This window comes from Leptodactylus fuscus, chromosome 9, assembly GCF_031893055.1.
Source record: "Leptodactylus fuscus isolate aLepFus1 chromosome 9, aLepFus1.hap2, whole genome shotgun sequence".
Classification (NCBI taxonomy): Eukaryota; Metazoa; Chordata; class Amphibia; order Anura; family Leptodactylidae; genus Leptodactylus; species Leptodactylus fuscus.
The window spans coordinates 18388423-18406891 of NC_134273.1; the positions used below are offsets into that span (position 1 = coordinate 18388423).

The 18469-nt window shown below is 38.4% G+C and overlaps 1 protein-coding gene across 23 annotated transcripts in view; it reads right to left on the reverse strand.

The window, feature by feature from the left end:
- Positions 1-4116: 4116 nt before the first annotated feature.
- The window catches only part of ADGRL2 (adhesion G protein-coupled receptor L2), a 145342-nt gene continuing 130989 nt past the window's right edge, over positions 4117-18469 (reverse strand). For 2 of the 23 annotated variants that reach the window (XM_075287013.1, XM_075287011.1), the window contains 8 exons: positions 18044-18088; positions 17791-17817; positions 15699-15867; positions 11879-12007; positions 11433-11529; positions 8975-9103; positions 8266-8283; positions 4117-5628 (listed from right to left, as the gene is read on the reverse strand). In XM_075287013.1, coding sequence (XP_075143114.1) covers positions 4874-5628; positions 8266-8283; positions 8975-9103; positions 11433-11529; positions 11879-12007; positions 15699-15867; positions 17791-17817; positions 18044-18088 — 1369 coding nt within the window. In that variant the 3' untranslated portion in view covers positions 4117-4873. Of the gene's footprint in view, positions 5629-6226; positions 6266-8231; positions 8284-8732; positions 8783-8974; positions 9104-11432; positions 11530-11878; positions 12008-15698; positions 15868-17790; positions 17818-18043; positions 18089-18469 lie in introns of those variants that run through there. The other 21 variants (XM_075287034.1, XM_075287012.1, XM_075287035.1 and 18 more) reach the window with 17 other exon arrangements.

An 18469-nucleotide genomic window follows, 5' to 3' on the forward strand; every position in this document is an offset into this window, starting at 1 on the left:
AGACCCCATAGACTATAATGGGGTCCGTATGGTTTCTGCACGAATCATGCAGAGAAAAGTGGTGCTTGCAGAACTTTTATCTATTCATGTTTTGTGCGGAAACCACATGGACCCCATTACAATCTATGGGGTCCGCGGGTTTCCCAGGTAACTGCTATTTAATGCATACCGGTTTCCATTCAGGGACCCCAAGTGGACTCCCCGAACAGAAACCTGAACGCAGGTGTGAACCGAGTCTTAGAGTGTTGCCCACCATTTCATACGAATAAAGACCACATGAAATATTGAGCGTGTAACTTCATAATTATATTTTCTTATATCAGAATGTCCTTGAGTCTCTTTCATATTCCAGTGCTATTCTAAATTCTGCAAGCTAGAAAAACTAAAATCTCACTGTATTTTTTGCTTTCCTATTGTGTACTCAGACCTTGCTCATACCATTTGCTTTTTTTTTGTGGAAATATTCTATTACGATGCAGGGAAACGTACCTGCCCTGTGAATTATAGGAAGAAAGCGGTCAGGGATATGTCTGACAAACCTGCTGACTGTTTCCAGTGTCAACAAACAGAATGGTGGGTGGAGCTTTATAGATGAATACAGAATGTAAGTCAAGATCAGTACAACGACAACTCCGTTTTTCAGCCTTTGAACGGCAGCCACCTAAGCTTTGCCCAGATACTACACGGGGGAAGGAAAGGCACTTGTCCCCAGTCCTAAAATATGGAACTATATAGTTTTCTTTATTTTATATGCTAGTGTTAATAAGCGTGTCGCTGGTGTCTTTGATATTTGCAGCTTCTCGATTTACGTCGTCTTCATATCAAGCAGGAAGATTAGTTATTTTTGTTATAACCGGAGATTTTTGGGTTTTTTTTGTATCCGGGGAGAGGAAATGGCTCATCCAGTGCAGATCTTGTAGAGAAATAACCCAAAATGACACAGCAATATATGTACAATATTTCAGTAAACCAAAGCACCACAAACAAGTCTTTAAGCCCCGAAAAGGTGGAAATATTTTTTAGCAACTATTCATGGTAAATATAAAGAAAAATTCTGCAAAAAAGGAAAAAAAAAAAAAAGAGCTAGTGCCAAATGTGCATTTAGATTGTTTGTAAGGAGGAGAGACGGGGAACTCTGGTTGATGGGATTTGGCTTATAGTGTTTGAAAGACCTGAAATTAGAGTTGGGGGTTTTGACTTAGTCAGTCCTGGTGCTAGATCTTGAAGGGTTTTTTTTTTCTTATAAAAATTTAAAATGTGCCAACTTGGAATTAGCCATCAATGTATTAGTAAAGGCGGCCACTGTGGTGGAATGAAGTGGTATGTTACTGGAGCTTCTGTACCGTGACATCCCTGCACATGGAGCGGTGTACGTTACTGTTGTTAATTCCATGGACTGAACTACAGAACAAAAATGGGTCATCTATAGAGATGAGCGAACAGTGAAATATTCGAGATTCAATATTCGTTTCGAGTAGAGCCTCAATATTCGACTACTCGATCGAATGTCGAATCCCATTATAGTCTATCGGAAAAAATGCTCATTTCAGGGGAAACCACTATTCGACTAAAGGAGAGTCACCAAGTCCACGAATAGCAGGAGGAGAGTGTTTAGGAGGAACGCTGTGCAGTTAGAGCGCACGGACCCCATTATAATCTATGTGGTCCGTGCGCTTTAACTGCATAGCGCTTGCAGTTGCGCTGATTAAAAAAATAAGCTCCCTCGTAACAGCAAGCTGTCAGCTCTCCCGACTAGCAAAGACGAGCCTGCGGCAAATCAACGCCGTTTCTGCAGCAGGCTCATCCTTGCTAGTTGGGAGAGCTGGCAGCTTGCGGTTACGAGGGAGCTTACTTTTTTGTCATAGGAATGAATTGACCAGCGCTGATTGGCCAGTGTACAGCATTCAGCCAATCAACGCTGGTTCTGCCGAAGGCTCGTCTGTAAGGAGGCGGAGTCTAAGATCGGACCACAATGGAGACTACTGTGGTCTGATCTTAGACTCCGCCTCCTCACAGACAAGCCTCTGGCAGAACCAGTGTTGATTGGCCGAATGCTGTACACTGGCCAATCAACGCTGGTCAATACATTCCTATGAGAAAAAGTAAGCTCCCTCGTAACAAGCAAGCTGCCCGCTCTCCTGACTAGCAAGGACGAGCCTGCTGCAGAACCAGCGTTGATTTACAGAATGCTATACACTGTATAGCATTCGGCCAATCAACGCTGGTTCTGAATCGAATATTTACTGCGAATAGCTAGTAGTATTCAATCAAGTATGAATATTTTGAATACCGTAGTATTCGATCAAATACCTACTCGATCAAATACCACTCGCTCATCTCTAGTCATCTATTTAAATATCTCTTAGGCCTAGTTCACATCTGCATTCGGTATTCTGTTCCGGGAGTCCCCTTGGGGTCCCCCGAACGGAATACCAAATGCATTGGTGAGCAATGAAAACACAAGGACCCTATAGACTAAAATGGGGTCCATGTGTTTTCACCATAAATCATGCGGAGAGAAAGATACTTCAAGCAGCACTTTTCTCTCTGATAGATTCGTACAGACACTGTGTGGAAAACACACGGACCCCATTATAGTCTATAGGGTCCTTGTGGTTTCATTGCTTACCACTTTTTCTTGTGTTCAGTATTCAGACTAATCTGAACGGAATATCAAACACGGTTGTGAACCAGGCCTTAGTTTGAAGTCACAAGTTGCAGAAAACCTGCAATTTTTTGTGGCCGATTTTGCTGTAGTTTACTAGGCAAAGTCAGGAGTGGATCAGAATGGTGAAGTATAAGATCTTGGCTTTGGCTAAAAGTGAAAGGAAAAGAAAAACAGCAAAATCTGCAACAACAATGTGCAGACCCAGTCTAAAAAAAAAAAAAAAAAAGTTGTATGGAATAAGGAAAAGGGGATTATTTTTCAGAAGTAATACAACTCTTGCCCATTGACTCTCTCACTACACTATATTGAGCTGTATTACCAGATTCAGACCGGGACAAGATGGGCGGAAACGCTGCGGGAAAAACTGCAGCATTTTATAGTACAGGCAAAGTGGATGGGATTCTAGTGAATAATTGTATAATTGTCCATGAAGGTAAAGTCCGCGAAGAACTGTGATGTGTTGAGGTCGCGGTTTTTCCCGCAGCGCTTTTTAGTCGCGGGACATTCCGCGGGGCCTTAACTTCAGACAGACTATAGACAAGACCAGAACAATTTCAGGAAAAAAAAACCCTAAACATTGTAGGCATTTGACCCCTTTAATGCCAAATACATGATTATATCATTACTCCATGGTCAGAACGATTCTTTAAAAAAAATTTGATCTGATTTTCGTATGAACATTTTTTTTTAAAAAAAAATAAATAAAATTGGTTTATACCATTTCAAAAATGCCCCCAAAACTTTTCCGTAAAATTTAGCGCAAGTAATGGCTAGAAGACTTTCATTACAAAAGTAAAGAGGTTTTATTGTCAAGTATGCTAATTTCTCACTATCCCTACATAAGTCAACAAAGGACTCTTGGAACAGCCTGTTTCAACCCTACAAACCATAAAAACAGCAGTAGCATTTTTGAAAAAAAAATTCACATTTATTTACCGTCAAACAGGTGTTAATCTTTACATTGGATATTAGTGATGGGCTCTTATTAACAGCTGAAGTTTGAAAGAAAAAAAAAAAAAACCAAAATAAAAGATAAGAAATTTTCACTGAAAATGTACACATTGCTTTAATTATAAAATAAATTAATGGCTAAACATAGGCAGAAAAAAAAAATCATGGAGTAATATTCCAGACTGTTATTTAAAAAATATATATATATATATATTTATATAGGTCAGGCACCGCTTATTTCAGAATTTATAGAAGTAGCTTGTGCCAAGAATCCCTGTTCAACAATTCTGCCAGATTTACCAAATTTGTGCAATTAATGGCAACATTGGCTCCTGAATATACAATAAAGGCTCTTTAAAAAAAAAATTGCATTTGGCATCAAATTAAAAGCAAAAATAAAAAAAAATAAAAATATTGACGTGGACGAAAATTTGCAATAACGAATTAGGAGGAGAAAAAAAAATTTGTGCAATCGAGATTATTTTTTTTTTCACAATATTCGTCAATTTTCAAGTTGGACACAAATGTATTTCACCCTAGCAATAGAACAAAATAGAATTTATTTCGCCATTATTTTTCCATGATAACAGTTCATTGTACAGTTGAGAAAACATATGAAATAAGGCCAGTGGCTTGATTGCTAGTGGTTAGACATTTTTTTTTTTTTAATCTTTGCCGTCATGGAAAAGGATCTGCAGTGACCTGCAAAGCAGGAGGAAAAAAAAATAAAACAAAAAACATCCTGCAGACTACTCAGAAAAACAGTATGGTACAGTAAATCTATCCCACAGGATTTCGGAAGCCTACATCTTGTATATAATACAATGCAGGCCTCACAAAATGGCAACCGTATTTACAAATCAGGTTCTGGAGCTGCTGCAGCAAACGGCCGATTTGCCGATGTCTTTATTTTCCTCCAAAAAGTCTTTATTCAGCAGCAGATATTTTTTTTTATTTTAAATACCGTGTTGGTACCTCTTTGCTTTGTAACAAATAATCTTAGTATACTCTGTGTATATACAAAGTTTTTTTTCGGTTTTTTTTGTCGTATTTTTTTTTTTCAATTTTTAATTTATTTAAAAAAAAAAATTCACAGAACTGAAAAGGTCCATCACTTTCCTACACAATGGAGAGCTGCGAGTCCTTACGTAGGCTGCCGATCGCGAATAAGGTGGCCTCAGTCGAAGAAATTGGAGTCTTTTTAATACCTGCAAGAGCCATGTGCACTCCTAAAAAAAAAATCTCTTTTTTTTATTAAAGACTTGTGACTAACTGCATTTGTCCTTCTCTGACGTCTCCTTCAGGGACGCAGCCTTCTTTGTTTATGGGGATAATGTAACCATCGCTGTTGCCCCTGCTTATCTGGTAGTACATTTGAAGATGGTGCCCAGCTCCAAGATTTGGCATGCTTTTATAATAAACGTCCTCGTTCTCACTCTTCCTAGAGGGCGATAAATCCTCTTCAACGTCGGGGCTACTCTCGGGGTAAGGAGAGTCCTGTAGGTTGGGCATACTAGTGTACAGGGAGTCTCTGTTTGGGGATTGAAGATTGTCGTCGGCTTCGGCGGTTAACTGTGACACGTAGCTGTCCGTTCCTTCGGTCTTCACTTTTTTCTGCGGGTGGTACAGAAGAGAGTGAGTCCGTTGAGGAATAAGCGGTGCTTCGAGCTCTTTGTGGTGAAGTTCCAGCCCAGGGTTGTCACCATGCATTAAAGAGGAAGCATCAGCTACTATGGCGTCGTCTTCGCTGCTGCTTCCCCCGATAACAGTTTTGACGGGCAGGGTCCTCTCCAAATTGTGGTTCTTGCTACTGCACCGCAGGTTGTTGTGCACTAGTTCTGAAATTATCATTTTTTCAAATGCCGTATCGTTCAGACTTAGTCCACAGTCCACAACTTGCACTCCGTCACCGTAGTCCCCATTCCGTAGAGAGTAGCTGTTGTTAAAGTTACCATTTAGCGGTAGAGTATCCATGGCACTTGAATCCCTGACATGGTTCAGTGAATGTCCTGAAAGAGAACAAAACAGAAAAAAAAGACGAAAGTTTAGGGGACATTTTGTTAAGATGGCCAAGCATTTCGGCTACAATGAATTTTAATGTCGTCTAGGACAAAAAATTTTGACCATAGCCTCGTTTTTTTTAAAAAAAAAATTGGACCACCGTTTTGGGTGGTGAAAATTAGAGAAAAATTTAATTTTTGTTCAATCATTTTTCACATTGAATTAAAAAAAAAAGTTTTTGAAAATTTTTGGATCTCATTTGTCCTAAACAACACTAAATTAAAAGAATAGATAGAGAAAATAACCAAACGTATACATAAAAATCAAGGCAAATGTACAACATAAACCAACAAACCGGCAAGCAACTAATTTAACGATGTCTCTAATGTTTCCCTTTTTCTGGGGTGCAAAAAAAAAAAAAAAAAAAAAAAAAAGGAAAAAAAAATAAAAAAAAAAAAAAAGAAGAAAAAGAATGGAAAATGGACATATACACGGACGTCATGAGAAACAAGGACAGCCACCTTTCACACAAGAGACAACAAGGTCCCACAAGCATCATCCACGACATGACGGAGCAGGTGGAAATGACTCACTGTGCACACTCACATTATGTCTGTCTGCTCAGGCTATCTGGGCTAAGTGTAGCTGATGTATAAAAGAAAGTAAAACGATTTATTGCAACAAGATGGATTACTAGGATTCTCAGCAACTTATTCAGAGCAAGGGTTCAGCAAATAAGATTACTCGCAATAAACAGATTTTTTTTTTTTTTTTTTGTTTCTGGTTAATGTTCTAGAGTTCACTAATAGTCTATCCGCCAGCAACGGCCCCCGGGCTTTTAGAAGTCAAGAGTTTGCCAGCAGCCCTGTTGTCTGCAGCGGTCACAGTGATACTGCGGAATGAACCCACACAGGCTAATTAAAGGGTTAAAAGCCCAGGGTGAGCATTGGGCACCAAGGTCAAAATGCAGAAATGCCAGGAATTTCTGTAAGCAGGGTTCACAGAAATTAACCAAATAAATACTGGATGTAGTAATGAGAAGACGTCTCTGCCATGCTCTCGTGTACGAAACTGGCAAAAAGTCTATTGGGCATGTGGACGGAATGGTCTCCTTATGGAAAGGAACATGCTCTGGGTTGAAGACAAAAATGAGGTATGGCACACATTAAATATGGGAATACAAGAACGAAATTAAAAAATGGAAAAAAAAAAAAAGTACAGTTTGGATCGGATGGAAATCACTTGACTAAGAAAAGAATGACTTTTTAGATATTTTTGTATTACTTTTTTTTTATTTTAGTTTGCAAACAGCCTGCCCACTGTGAAGCTACTGCATTAGATGCAAGGCTTGGAGAAGAATGGAACAATGGGAGACACGGCTGCCACGATGACCATGCTTAAGGCTGCAGCCCATCGACAAGGCCCTGAATCTAAAATGCAAATCGGTCGAAGTCAGAAAGGGTCGTAGCGTTGTAAAAAGTCAACTAATTTTTTTTCTCCATCGTAAATTTAGGCTAGGACAATACTGGCGTGAGAGATATTAAGATAACAGAAACAATCCGCAAACTTTTTCAAATTTTGATGAACTGAAATCTCAATTTATTTATTTTTTTTAAAAATAAAAAAAATTATAATAAAATTTTACTAAACACAATTGTTTCACATAATGTGACATTTCTTTCATTTAATGATGTACAGAAGGGACTCCGGTAGCTTGAAAAGAAAAAAAAAAAATACAAAAAAAAAAAAAAAAAAAAATTGCTTTTGCCTAGCTATTTTTTTCATCCAGATTTGTAAATGCTACACACGCCTCTTCATACTTTAGACCAACTTGCATTTTGGTGTTTTTTGGCCTACTGATGCATGTCTATATATTTTGTTCAGATGACTTAACTGTGATATGAGAAACTTGATCATTCGAGTATATAATTGATCACAACCAAAGCAAAATCGGTAATCAAAATAAAATATTCTGCGTCGTGCAGATTTCAAGGTGTGCAAAAAAAAATTGATGACGAATTAATGAGTGTTGCTAACCAGGCTTTTTATTAGTTAAACACAAAATTGGATAACCCAATTAAAATTTTGAGAATTTTTTTTTTTTTTTTTTTTAGAAAGCTAAGCTATAAATGACCATAAAATTTTTTTTTTTTTTTTTTACAAATTGTACACCTGTACTTCATAGCGGACAGGAGAATATCTCTCTGTCCTTGAAGTGTGATGACAAACACTTAAAAAAAATAAAAAATAAAAAAAATAATATATTTTTTTGGTGTTTGTGATCAGGTAATTCACTTGAAGTCTTTCCTTAGCCTGTAGCAAGATTACCGTGGGAATGTAGGAATGAAAAGCAAATAAAACATTTCTGCTTGACAGCACTCCTTTAAAAAACAGCAAATTATTTCAGCATTGCAAATATATTACCAACGGAGAATTGCAGTATATCCATTGCTGTTATCCAAATGTAGACAAAAAAGTCCAGATTCAATTTGAAATTAATATGACTATGACTCTGAATATAGATTGTGAACCACTTGCCCGCTGAGTCTATTTCATGATTGAGAATTATGTTTTAATGTGCCTGTTTAAAAACCATGCTGAAAAAATTTACATTTGATAGGCAAAGTTAAGTTTTACTCCCATACTTGTCTCTCTGTAGTTCGCTAGAGGGAAGCATAAGAAAAAACAAAAAACAAAAAAAAACAAAACAATAAAAAAACAAAAAAGAACAAAAACAAGAGAACAGAAAGGACAGACTAACGTTAAAATCGAATTCAAGTGTTACAACGCTTTACAATCAACAACGGATGAAAAAAATTGTCTTCTATAGATATATCAATTTCTAACACACACTTAAACACTAACACAACTACAAAAGGTGTACTACTACTGAAGAGTCATGAAAAAAATTTAAGATATCATGGTTCATACATAGTCCGGCATGAAGCTGCACTATACTATAGTCTGCGCCGGTAACTTGCCAATTTTGCACAAATTTTTCGAGCCAATGTGCTTTCATAAATTTTTTTTTTTTTTTTTCCATACGGTAAAATTCCTCAAAGCTATGATAGAGAGCTGTACCTCTACGGGAAAAATATCTTGATGGTGGACTCTTGGACCTTCAGTGTCAGTCCTGAAATAGTATATTAAGATTTATGCCACCTGTGTCAAAAACATGGATAATTATAGGTAAATACCGGTAACAACACTATAATATAGTGCAGTTTTAAGAGGCCGGCATAGACAGTGCTGCACGTCTGTTAATACTTAGGACAGAGAAAGAACTGCAAGTCTATAGGTTTATCTTAAGGAATGTGGTGAGCGACAGGATGAATGAATTAAGTAGAAGCACACCTGGTGGGTTAAACACAGGAGCAGTAGGGGTATTACATACAACAGTTTCGGCGAGCAGTGTGTTATAGGGGTTGTTAGTGCCGTGGGGTCGAAGAAGAGGGTTTGTTAGTAGATAATTGCCAGTCATTCCTAAGGTAAAGGAAAAAAAAAGTAAAGACATCAGTTTTTCATGTGACGTCGAAAAGCACAAACAGCCCTCTTTCCCAAAAAAATATTCAAACAAAAAGTTACAAAAATAAAAAAATTAAAATATGGGTAAAAAAATTTAAGACATCAGTTTTTCATGTGATGTCGAGAAGCACAAACAGCTCTCTTTACCAAAAAATTCAAACAACAACTTACAAAAATAAATAAAAAAATGGGTAAATTTTTTTTTCTAAATCGGTATCGATGCGCTCAGTAAATAAGGATGATATTTGAACAGCTAATTTGTAGGAGAAAATGGAAGCATTGTGGCAAAGTTGTACTAATTCGCAGGTGCTTTCAAAAATCCCTAAAGCAAACACCATCCAAGAGTGACATTTAATAATTTACACAAAATTACTGTCAGACAAGAAGGGTAATTAAAGGCATGGAAATTGACGTAATGTTTCAAGATGCGGCAGCTAGAAAAAAAAAAAAAATCCTTAAACCTTTTTTTTGCCAGCGATGAGGGAATACTATGTTTAATGAATATTTTAGCATCGGGGCACTCCCTAATGGAAACATCTGTGTTAATAAAAAAGATGGTAAAAAAAAAGAAAAAAAAAACAGAGAAAAGAAAAACAAATATGGAGAAAGCGAGATAAAATTTTGCCAAAAAGGGCACTGCTTATGCAAAAGAGACATGCTGCGAAAAGGCAGACAATTTTCCAAGCACATGTTTAAAACACACAAAAAAAATACATACATACAAAACAAATTTCTAACACATCTTGAAATTTACAAATTCAGAAATTGCTGGGCATTCGAACAATATCTAACGCTAGAAAGTTGAAAAAGTGGGCTGATCCGTGGCAAATACTTACTTAAAGATTATTAAAGTGGAAGAATAAAATCTACAGAAAATCTAAAATGTACAAAGGTGTGTGTAGGAGATCTGTTCATCTATGACTTCGACTAAATAGTTTTAGGGAAAAAAAAAAAAACTCCAAAAATTTAAATTTTAAATATTATTTAAAAAGGTGGGACGGAATTAGCAAAGTGTATAAAAGGTTACATATTTTTAATATCTATCTATCTATCTATCTATCTATCTATCTATCTAACTATCCACCTAACTATCCACCTACCTATCCACCTACCTATCCACCTACCTATCCACCTACCTATCCACCTACCTATCCACCTACCTATCCACCTATTTATCTATTTCTTTTAAAATGAGGATAATCTTTTGGCTAAACAAAAGGAAAAAATTCAATTAAAGTTTTTTTTTTAAATACAAATATATAGTCTCTTAATACAATAGTGCACAATTGTTGATCAAACAGCTGCGTTATATCAAGAACCCAACGTCCTCTTCTATAGGCTGCCTTGACGTGACCGGTCTTGGTTTTGATCGTGAAACTCTGTCCAAGTGTTCCAGATTTACTGACCTCTGCACTATGTTGGGCAAGCGATTACTAATATTATAGTTGTCGAGCAATACTGTCCTGTACTGTAACCATTTACGGGACAGTATTTCACTGGGACACAAGGACTCCTCGTATCAAAGATAACTATACTGTTAAGAGTCCGTCTCCCCTCGTAGTACTCGGACCGGTAAATCCGGCACACACCTGGACAGAGTTTCATAGTTAAGAGTTATGTGAAAAACTCATAGGCATACCTAGGCTGCCAAGGTTGTAGTCAAAGCCAGGCCTTGAAATTCATGGAGACTATAAACAGTTGGCCAATAATTCCACAAGAAGTATTGCTTCTTTCAGGACTTTTCTCTCTGTGTATTTCTGGCGGGAACCACATGGACGTCATTATAGTCTATGGGGTCTGTGTGGCTTCTTAGGTAACCACTTTTTAATGCATATAGATTTCCATTCGGAGGGCTCACGTGAACCGATACTCAATGATTTTGAGAACGGGTGTCCCAATAGCAATCGAACATGCCTGCCGCCTTTCCATTCAAAGTGTACAGGACTGACTAAGACCGGCTACTAGTGGTAGTCACATCTATTCTGTATTGATTACGGGATAACCCCTTTGAAGCCTTTCTACCACGACTACAAAATTCTGTAGTAAAAAAATCTGATGGGATTTGAATTTTTTTTTTTTTATCTCATGTCCTATTTGGTCCCAAATTTTCCCCATGGACATCCTCTTGATGTGAACCACGATACACGTCTCCAAAGAGGCAGTATGGGTACATTTCCTAATACTAACAAATCTATCACAAATACTATGTGACCGTTCTCCGATTTAACAAGGACAATATAGGTTTCAATAAAGTGACTGGAGAGAGCAGTGCAATGTGGGTAATTACCTTGGTTGAGTGTGGATGTGCTGTTTATGTCACCTGAGATAAAGGAAGATTCGGATTGCTTTCTCACCGTGTCGTTCCACATTCTTCTAATCCGGCTCTGTTGACAAAAACAAAACGATGAATTTTTGGACCTTTATTTTTGTATATTGCGAAGCCGCTGAAAATATCCATCTTACGGCAATTATACCAGCTGCCATTAACGAAAACGGATTATTATGGGATAAGTTTAACAAGGATGGGGGTGGGAAAGACTACGGTACATAAATCAAAAATTCCCCGACAAGTTATTTAAAAGGGACTCATTCGTCGAAAAGATCGGGGGAAAAAAACTGTACTTGTCGTCTAGATCACTGTAATGAGGAGACAATTAGTGTATCTGAACGGTGAGTCTCTAAAGGGTTGCTATAAATAAGGTTAATTAAAAACGCTGTCAACTTCTTTGTTACCTGGGTGCCAGAGGAATATCGAGCGCTGGTTCTTGCCGTCGAAGCTTTCACCACGCTGTGAGGGCTTTCGGTTGGAAGACCACCACAGCAGTAAGTGTGCCTGAAACACTTGCTGTACTCCTTACGTACCTGTGAAAGGAATACACTTTATAAACAAGGTAGAAATATAAAAGCGGAACGTAGGCCCTTTCATCTGGTGATTTTTAATGGGTTTGTTTATTCGCCCATTGATTTACTTGCGGTAGAGTCAACAAAAGTAGCAGCTGACATTCTTGGAGAACTTAATTAGCATCTGTCTTGTGTAGCGGCTCTCCAGGGTCATAATGAAATATAAAAGTTTCTTTCATTAGCTAAACTTTTGACTGAACTGGAATTCAAAGGATCACAGGCAAAGCTACTTTAGGCGGGAGCTGGCACAAGTCGGAAATTATTATGGATAACGTTACCATAAAAAGACACCCCGAACATAAAAAGATGACAATTTAAATTAATACGGATCGTTAAAGTTGAGTTAAAGGGCAACTAAATTCATAAAAGGCCCAGGGAAAAGGTAAGAGGATGCAATTAACATCCAAATAACTACCCCAGCAACATTGTAATGGGTAGGGCTCTGTTCACATCTGCTGATGTAGTAAAAATAAATATCTTGGACAAGAACAAGCAACATGCTGATTATTGGTGCATGAACCCCGCAAGGATTAGGATTGGTTTCGGGGCAAACTTGTTCAGTCTGAACCAGAACGGATATTATCATAGTCCAGGTTCTCTCTAGATCCTACTCGCGTCTCCTGGGCTAGGTCGCAGAATCTGGTACTGGTCTTTGACCTCTTTGGGCATCCTGAATGATGTCAGTAGTAGAGAAGAGCGAGTAGTACTCGATCGAGTAGGTATTCAATCGAATACTACGGTATTCGAAATACTCGTACTCGATTGAGTACCACTCAGTATTCGAATGGAAACGTTCGATGCAGAACCAGCATTGATTGGCCGAATGCTATACAGTCAGCCAATCAACGCTGGTTCTTCTCCTACCTTTAGAAGTCTTCTCCGTGCAGCTTCCCCACGGCGTTTTCCGGCTCAGAATTCACTCTGCCATGCATCGGGCCTGGGCAGAGCCGACTGCGCATGTCCGCTTGTATTGCGGGCATGTGCAGTCGGCTCTGCCCAGGCCCGATGCCTGGCAGAGTGAATTCAGAGCCGGAAGATGCCGCGGGGACGCTGCAAGGAGAAGACTTCTCGGAGGATCCAGCCCGACCCTCACTCGTGGACTTGGTAAGTATAATTTGATCGAATGTTGCCTACCCCTGAAACGAGCATTTTCCCCCCATAGAGTATAATAGGGTTCGATATTCGATTCGAGTAGTCTAATATTGAGGAACTACTCGAAACGAATATCGAACCTTGAACATTTTACTGTTCGCTCATCTCTAGTCAGTAGCCTTGGAGGACTACTGAGGACTTTGATTGGGAGTGTGGAGTACACTGATGTCATTCGAAATGCCCAAACAGGCCAGAGTTGCCGTAACGAAGGCCAAGAGAGGCAAGTATGACTATTTATTGCATTTATTGACCTCTCCATAGCTTCACCTTTTTATACTCTATGGTTTGGAAAGACCTTAAAGTGTAATATTGGTTCATGGGTGATGAACCCCAAAAAGTTTGGGTTAAGACAAAGTATTTTTTGGAAAATACATAACAAACCTGGCTTGTTACAAACTGGTTCATCCATCTGTAATATTGGCTACCTTATTATGTTTCTCAATAGAACCTGATGAACCCCATTTAATCAAATGAGTCCATTGGGCCACAGTATTTTAACCTATAACAGAACGGAAATACTTGTGTATGTGTCAATGTGGTTTTATCGCTTTTCTTTCTGGGTACCATTCATCTAGAACATATTTGGGGGACTAAAATAACCTATAGTAAAATTAGCATGCATTACAGGGACCCAAACCACTGTTCCCTGACCCACAATGGGCAATGGGTTGATACTTACAGTATTTTACAAAGATTTGGACCATTCATAATGGAGACACACAAAAAAATAACACGCTAGGACCCCCATTGATCAGACTTGTTAGAATATTCATCAACTTCTACCCTAACCTCTTGAAGAACATTGCCCTCATTGCAACATATTCTTTGATCTTCTACCTGTTGAATCCAATGGCATTACTACTACTGCTAACCCCAAATCCCCAAACCAGCTGCCTCTACTCCAAAGAGACGATGGGTCAAGAATTACCCAATGGAACCAATAGCAACTTTTCTGTAATCTAACACTATTGGGGGAAAAAAGTTGAATGGCACAAGCATAAAAAAAAGTTGTAAGACTTAAGTTTTAGATTTCATTTTCTCTGTGCCTTGGTGCAAATTATTTTCCTGCACAAAACGACAAGAATCCAGCAAGAACCTTGCACACAGAAAGACTGTTATACACAAGAAAATGACTATCTTCCAAGACCATGACCTTATCTTACTGTCAGTACCCAACAGGATTGTGAAAGTTCTATATGCCTGTGAATGCCGTCAGTGTCTGTTTCAGCCTGGAGTATTTTTATACCGCCATATCCTTAAGCAATTTTAAAAGCTGGGAAAATAAAGCTTTCTTTATGGAATAAAATTATCATATATCCGTAGCCACATACATCTCCTATGACTCATTGTACAATATACGTTCCTTTAAAAATAGCTTAAGAAATTGCACAATGTTGACCTCCGATTGGGATCAAGACAGAGTTATTTTCTGAATTTTTGCTGAACTGCTAGACCCTTCTTCCAGGAAGGCATGATGGAACTTGTAGTTTAAAATTACCTTGAGAGAGGACGTCTGAAAATTTGAGTAGAAGCCGTAATGGATATTAACTGCCTGAAAACATCTCAAAACTAGGACAATACCAATCAAAATTGTATTTTGCCCAAATAACCCCCATCACCAGGACCAGCTCTCTTCATACCTATATTGCTAGGAATGCACATTATCTGTCTGTATTGCACATCCCTCTGTCATTACTGGTAAAATTACAGCTTGCTCGGAGCGGATAGAATCGCAACGTTATCATCTTGTCAAGTCAGAAACATAATAGTTTTCACTTTCACAATTCTATCTCAATTTGGTGACCGACTGGTAATAAAGGAATAATATAGGAAAAAAATGGGATAAAAAGATAAAATATGCAGAAAAGGATAATATGTGGAAACATTCCACCCTAAAATACCATCAATGGTACATGATACAAGGAGAAGATATTCGACAAGTTTAGGGTTGGGCCATCGGGATCGGAAAAGATCAGATTCCGATCGGCGATCAAGTAAATTTCACGATCGCGATCGGAATTCCGATCCCGGATCGAGGTCGGAGGTTCTCTCAAGATCGGCTCAACCCTAAAAGTGACTTTTCCCATAGAGAAGCATTGACTAGGGTTGAGCGATCGGGATTGGAAAAGATTGGATTCCGATTGGCGATCGAGTAAATTTCATGATCAAGATCGGCTGGAAAATGATCGGAAATCTGATTTTAAAATTGATCCTGAAATCTCAAGATTGGCTCAACCCCAGACAAGTTATTTAAATTGCCATAAAGTAGAATTCCAAGTCTCCCTTTACACGTAATTTATAACTTTTGGTCTTAAAATAATTCCAACCCGACTTTCAGGTCACCCGTTGCAGGGCTAACCAAAGTGTCCTTTCTCTGCCGAGAAAGGAAACCTAATTTTGCGATAATGGATGATCCCGTCAAGAAAAAACGGCGCTCGATAAAGTCTACATACATAAACACACACTTCAATGTGTTAAATGTCATTCTTCACAAACTTACTTTCTTCTGAAGGGCACAGTGGAATATAAAAATAAACATTCCTTGGAAGGCGTTGAACACTGTGAAGAGGTACGTCATTACAACAGTCTCTTCATTGATGAGGAACAGACCAAAAGACCACGTAACTCCGAGCAGACACATGAGGGCGAAAGCACCGAGAACCCACGACCTGAGAAGAGACAATGAGTGAGGATGAAAATTACCATCTGGACTAGTTGGACGAATGTGTTTGCAATATGAAACTTTGCTTAGATTACAAGATTTTGGTTCTTGGAAACCAACCGAGCTACAAAAAAATTGTCAACAGTTTCATTGTGATAGAGCTTATTAATATGGACATATGACCTAAGAGGATAGAAAGTCAAAGATTTGTTTCCAAAGTAGGAGGAAATGTCTTTATAAGACTGATTTACATACAAAGTGCTATGAGTAACACCCAAAAACACAATTCTTATTTTAGTTTCTCCCTGGTAATTTGTGTCACTGTCCAGTTTATCATGTGAATGGGGATGTTGGAGAAATGTTTTAGGAATTATAGAAAACTGAAGGCACACAGATTAATGTTTCATATCATTTCAGTTTTGTAAACTGCTTAAACGGTAAGTAAATTGAATACAAATTTTTTCAAATTTCGAGTTGTATGGCAGAATATAAGAAAAATTTGAGTTGTCCATGAACAGGATATTTCCCAGTAGACTTGTTCCTTCACAACACAAGTGGTCATCTGTTAAAGGGGTTGTACAACTAGATAAAAAGTGATTTAGATGTGCTTAGAATTGAAATGGATACCACCTATACATTTTCCTTATCAAAGCCTCCCCAATGTTCCGTAGTAAGATCTGGTCCCAGAGGCTTTGCTTCGAAACAGGAGAAAATACCTCTGCAATAATGGGGGGCCAACTAAATTTGTTTGTCTCCAAATCAGTCGGAGAAGAGGGTGTTGGTTTAGCTAATGGACAGCCAAAGAGCCAGTCCTTCCAACATGTCATGGGTGTAGCTATAGGGGGTGCAGAAGTAGCCATCACTACCAAACCCTGGAGCCCCAAAACATCTCTAGAACATAAAAACCCACCAGTATTCTTAAGAGGACATGTTGCCTCATTACATATCTTGAATTGGGAGCGTCAAGTTATGCCTCACTAACACAAAGAGGTCATGCCCTCCCGTGCCAATGTGGATATAGAGCTGTAGGGACCATTCCGGAAAAAGAAACATCGGGGAGCTTTGATTAAAAACAACAATAAAATTTTTTTTCAAGTAATTTACATTCATTTCTATTTTAATCACAACTGTAAAACTTTTTATCTAGGTGAAAGGCCCCTTTAATATTTTGGGGCACACAAAGGGTATGTTCATATGGCGGAAAATGTCGATGCAGTGGACCAGCATCCTGTCGCGGAATTCTGTTCCAGGTAAGGCCCGAATGAATAGGCCTAATTGGGAGGGAGTCTGGCACCGCGGATGCTGTGGCTGAATCCACGGCATGATAGATTCTCTTGCTTTTTCCCCCACTACTAGCTAGCAGAAAAAAAGAAGCGAGTGACTCCCATTGAAGTCAATGGGATCCTTTTTGGCAGGCGGATTTTGAGACGGACTCCGCATCAAAATCTGCTGCCAAAAAACTCTGAATAGACCCTAAGGGTCTTCGATAAATTAGTAGAACATATTTTACTTTGCCGTCACCTAGTAACACTTTCATGCTTACGTTATTGATAGCACTTATGTAAATCAAGCGTGTTTTAGGTATACATTATAACCCCGAACAATATAGCTTAGAAAACCTACGGATCCCGATTACAATTTTACTATTCACAAATCTAAAATTTGTTTTTATGCTCATGATGTCTCATCACAAAAAGCTGAAATGAATATTAAAAATACACTGCGAACATAATGAAGCACGGCCCGACAACCACAATGAGAGGAACACAAGATACAGAATATGGGTGGGAGAGACAAATATAACTGGAGACAAGAGAGGGACAATTCTATGTATAACCCAAGTAAAAATGGATGGAAAAAAACGGAGATGCAATGGAGGACGAGGAAGGTTTCAGTTAGGGCATTCCACATCTAGCTAATGGTCTCTTACTTGATAAAAGGCTTATTATCTTCATATCTAGAGAGCATTACAAGCAGAGGAGAGAAATCAAATTGTTAGAGACAGAAGTGGAGCAGAGAAAAAAAGGAGCATTTTTATATACAAAGCAAAAAAAAAAAAGGGGGAGTGGGACGGAATTATAACTGTCCAAATGAAGAAGAAAAAAAATATGGGGTTTTGGAATAGGAATTAAATTGTTATATTAATATCAGGTTAGAATTGTTAATGTAAGGATTCACCTTACCCAGGTAAGTCCGTATTATAGTAGCCGTCACATACACGATAGTTACTGGAGTGGATGAGACAAAGGGAGGAAAAAGGAAAGAAAGAGAGAGATGCTAAAACAAAAACCTCTCTACCGTCATGCAACATGCAATGAGGAGTATATTATTAGAACACTTTCACAGAAAGACAAGCCTACGCCCTGGCACATACACCCTTAAAATCATGGTGGGATTACGTTCAATCAAGTCAATGGATGAGTACACTGGCCAATGAGATAGGACCTACCACCGCCATTCCCAACTCCAATTCACTGCTTCCGTCAATAGGTGTTGCTCCATTGATTGGAAACAGTGGGCCTAAAGGAAAAATTCCAATGGCACCAGAACCTATTGAGTTGGATTTGGTCAAGGTGGTGAAAGGACCTCTTTAAGCCTTACCTCACTGT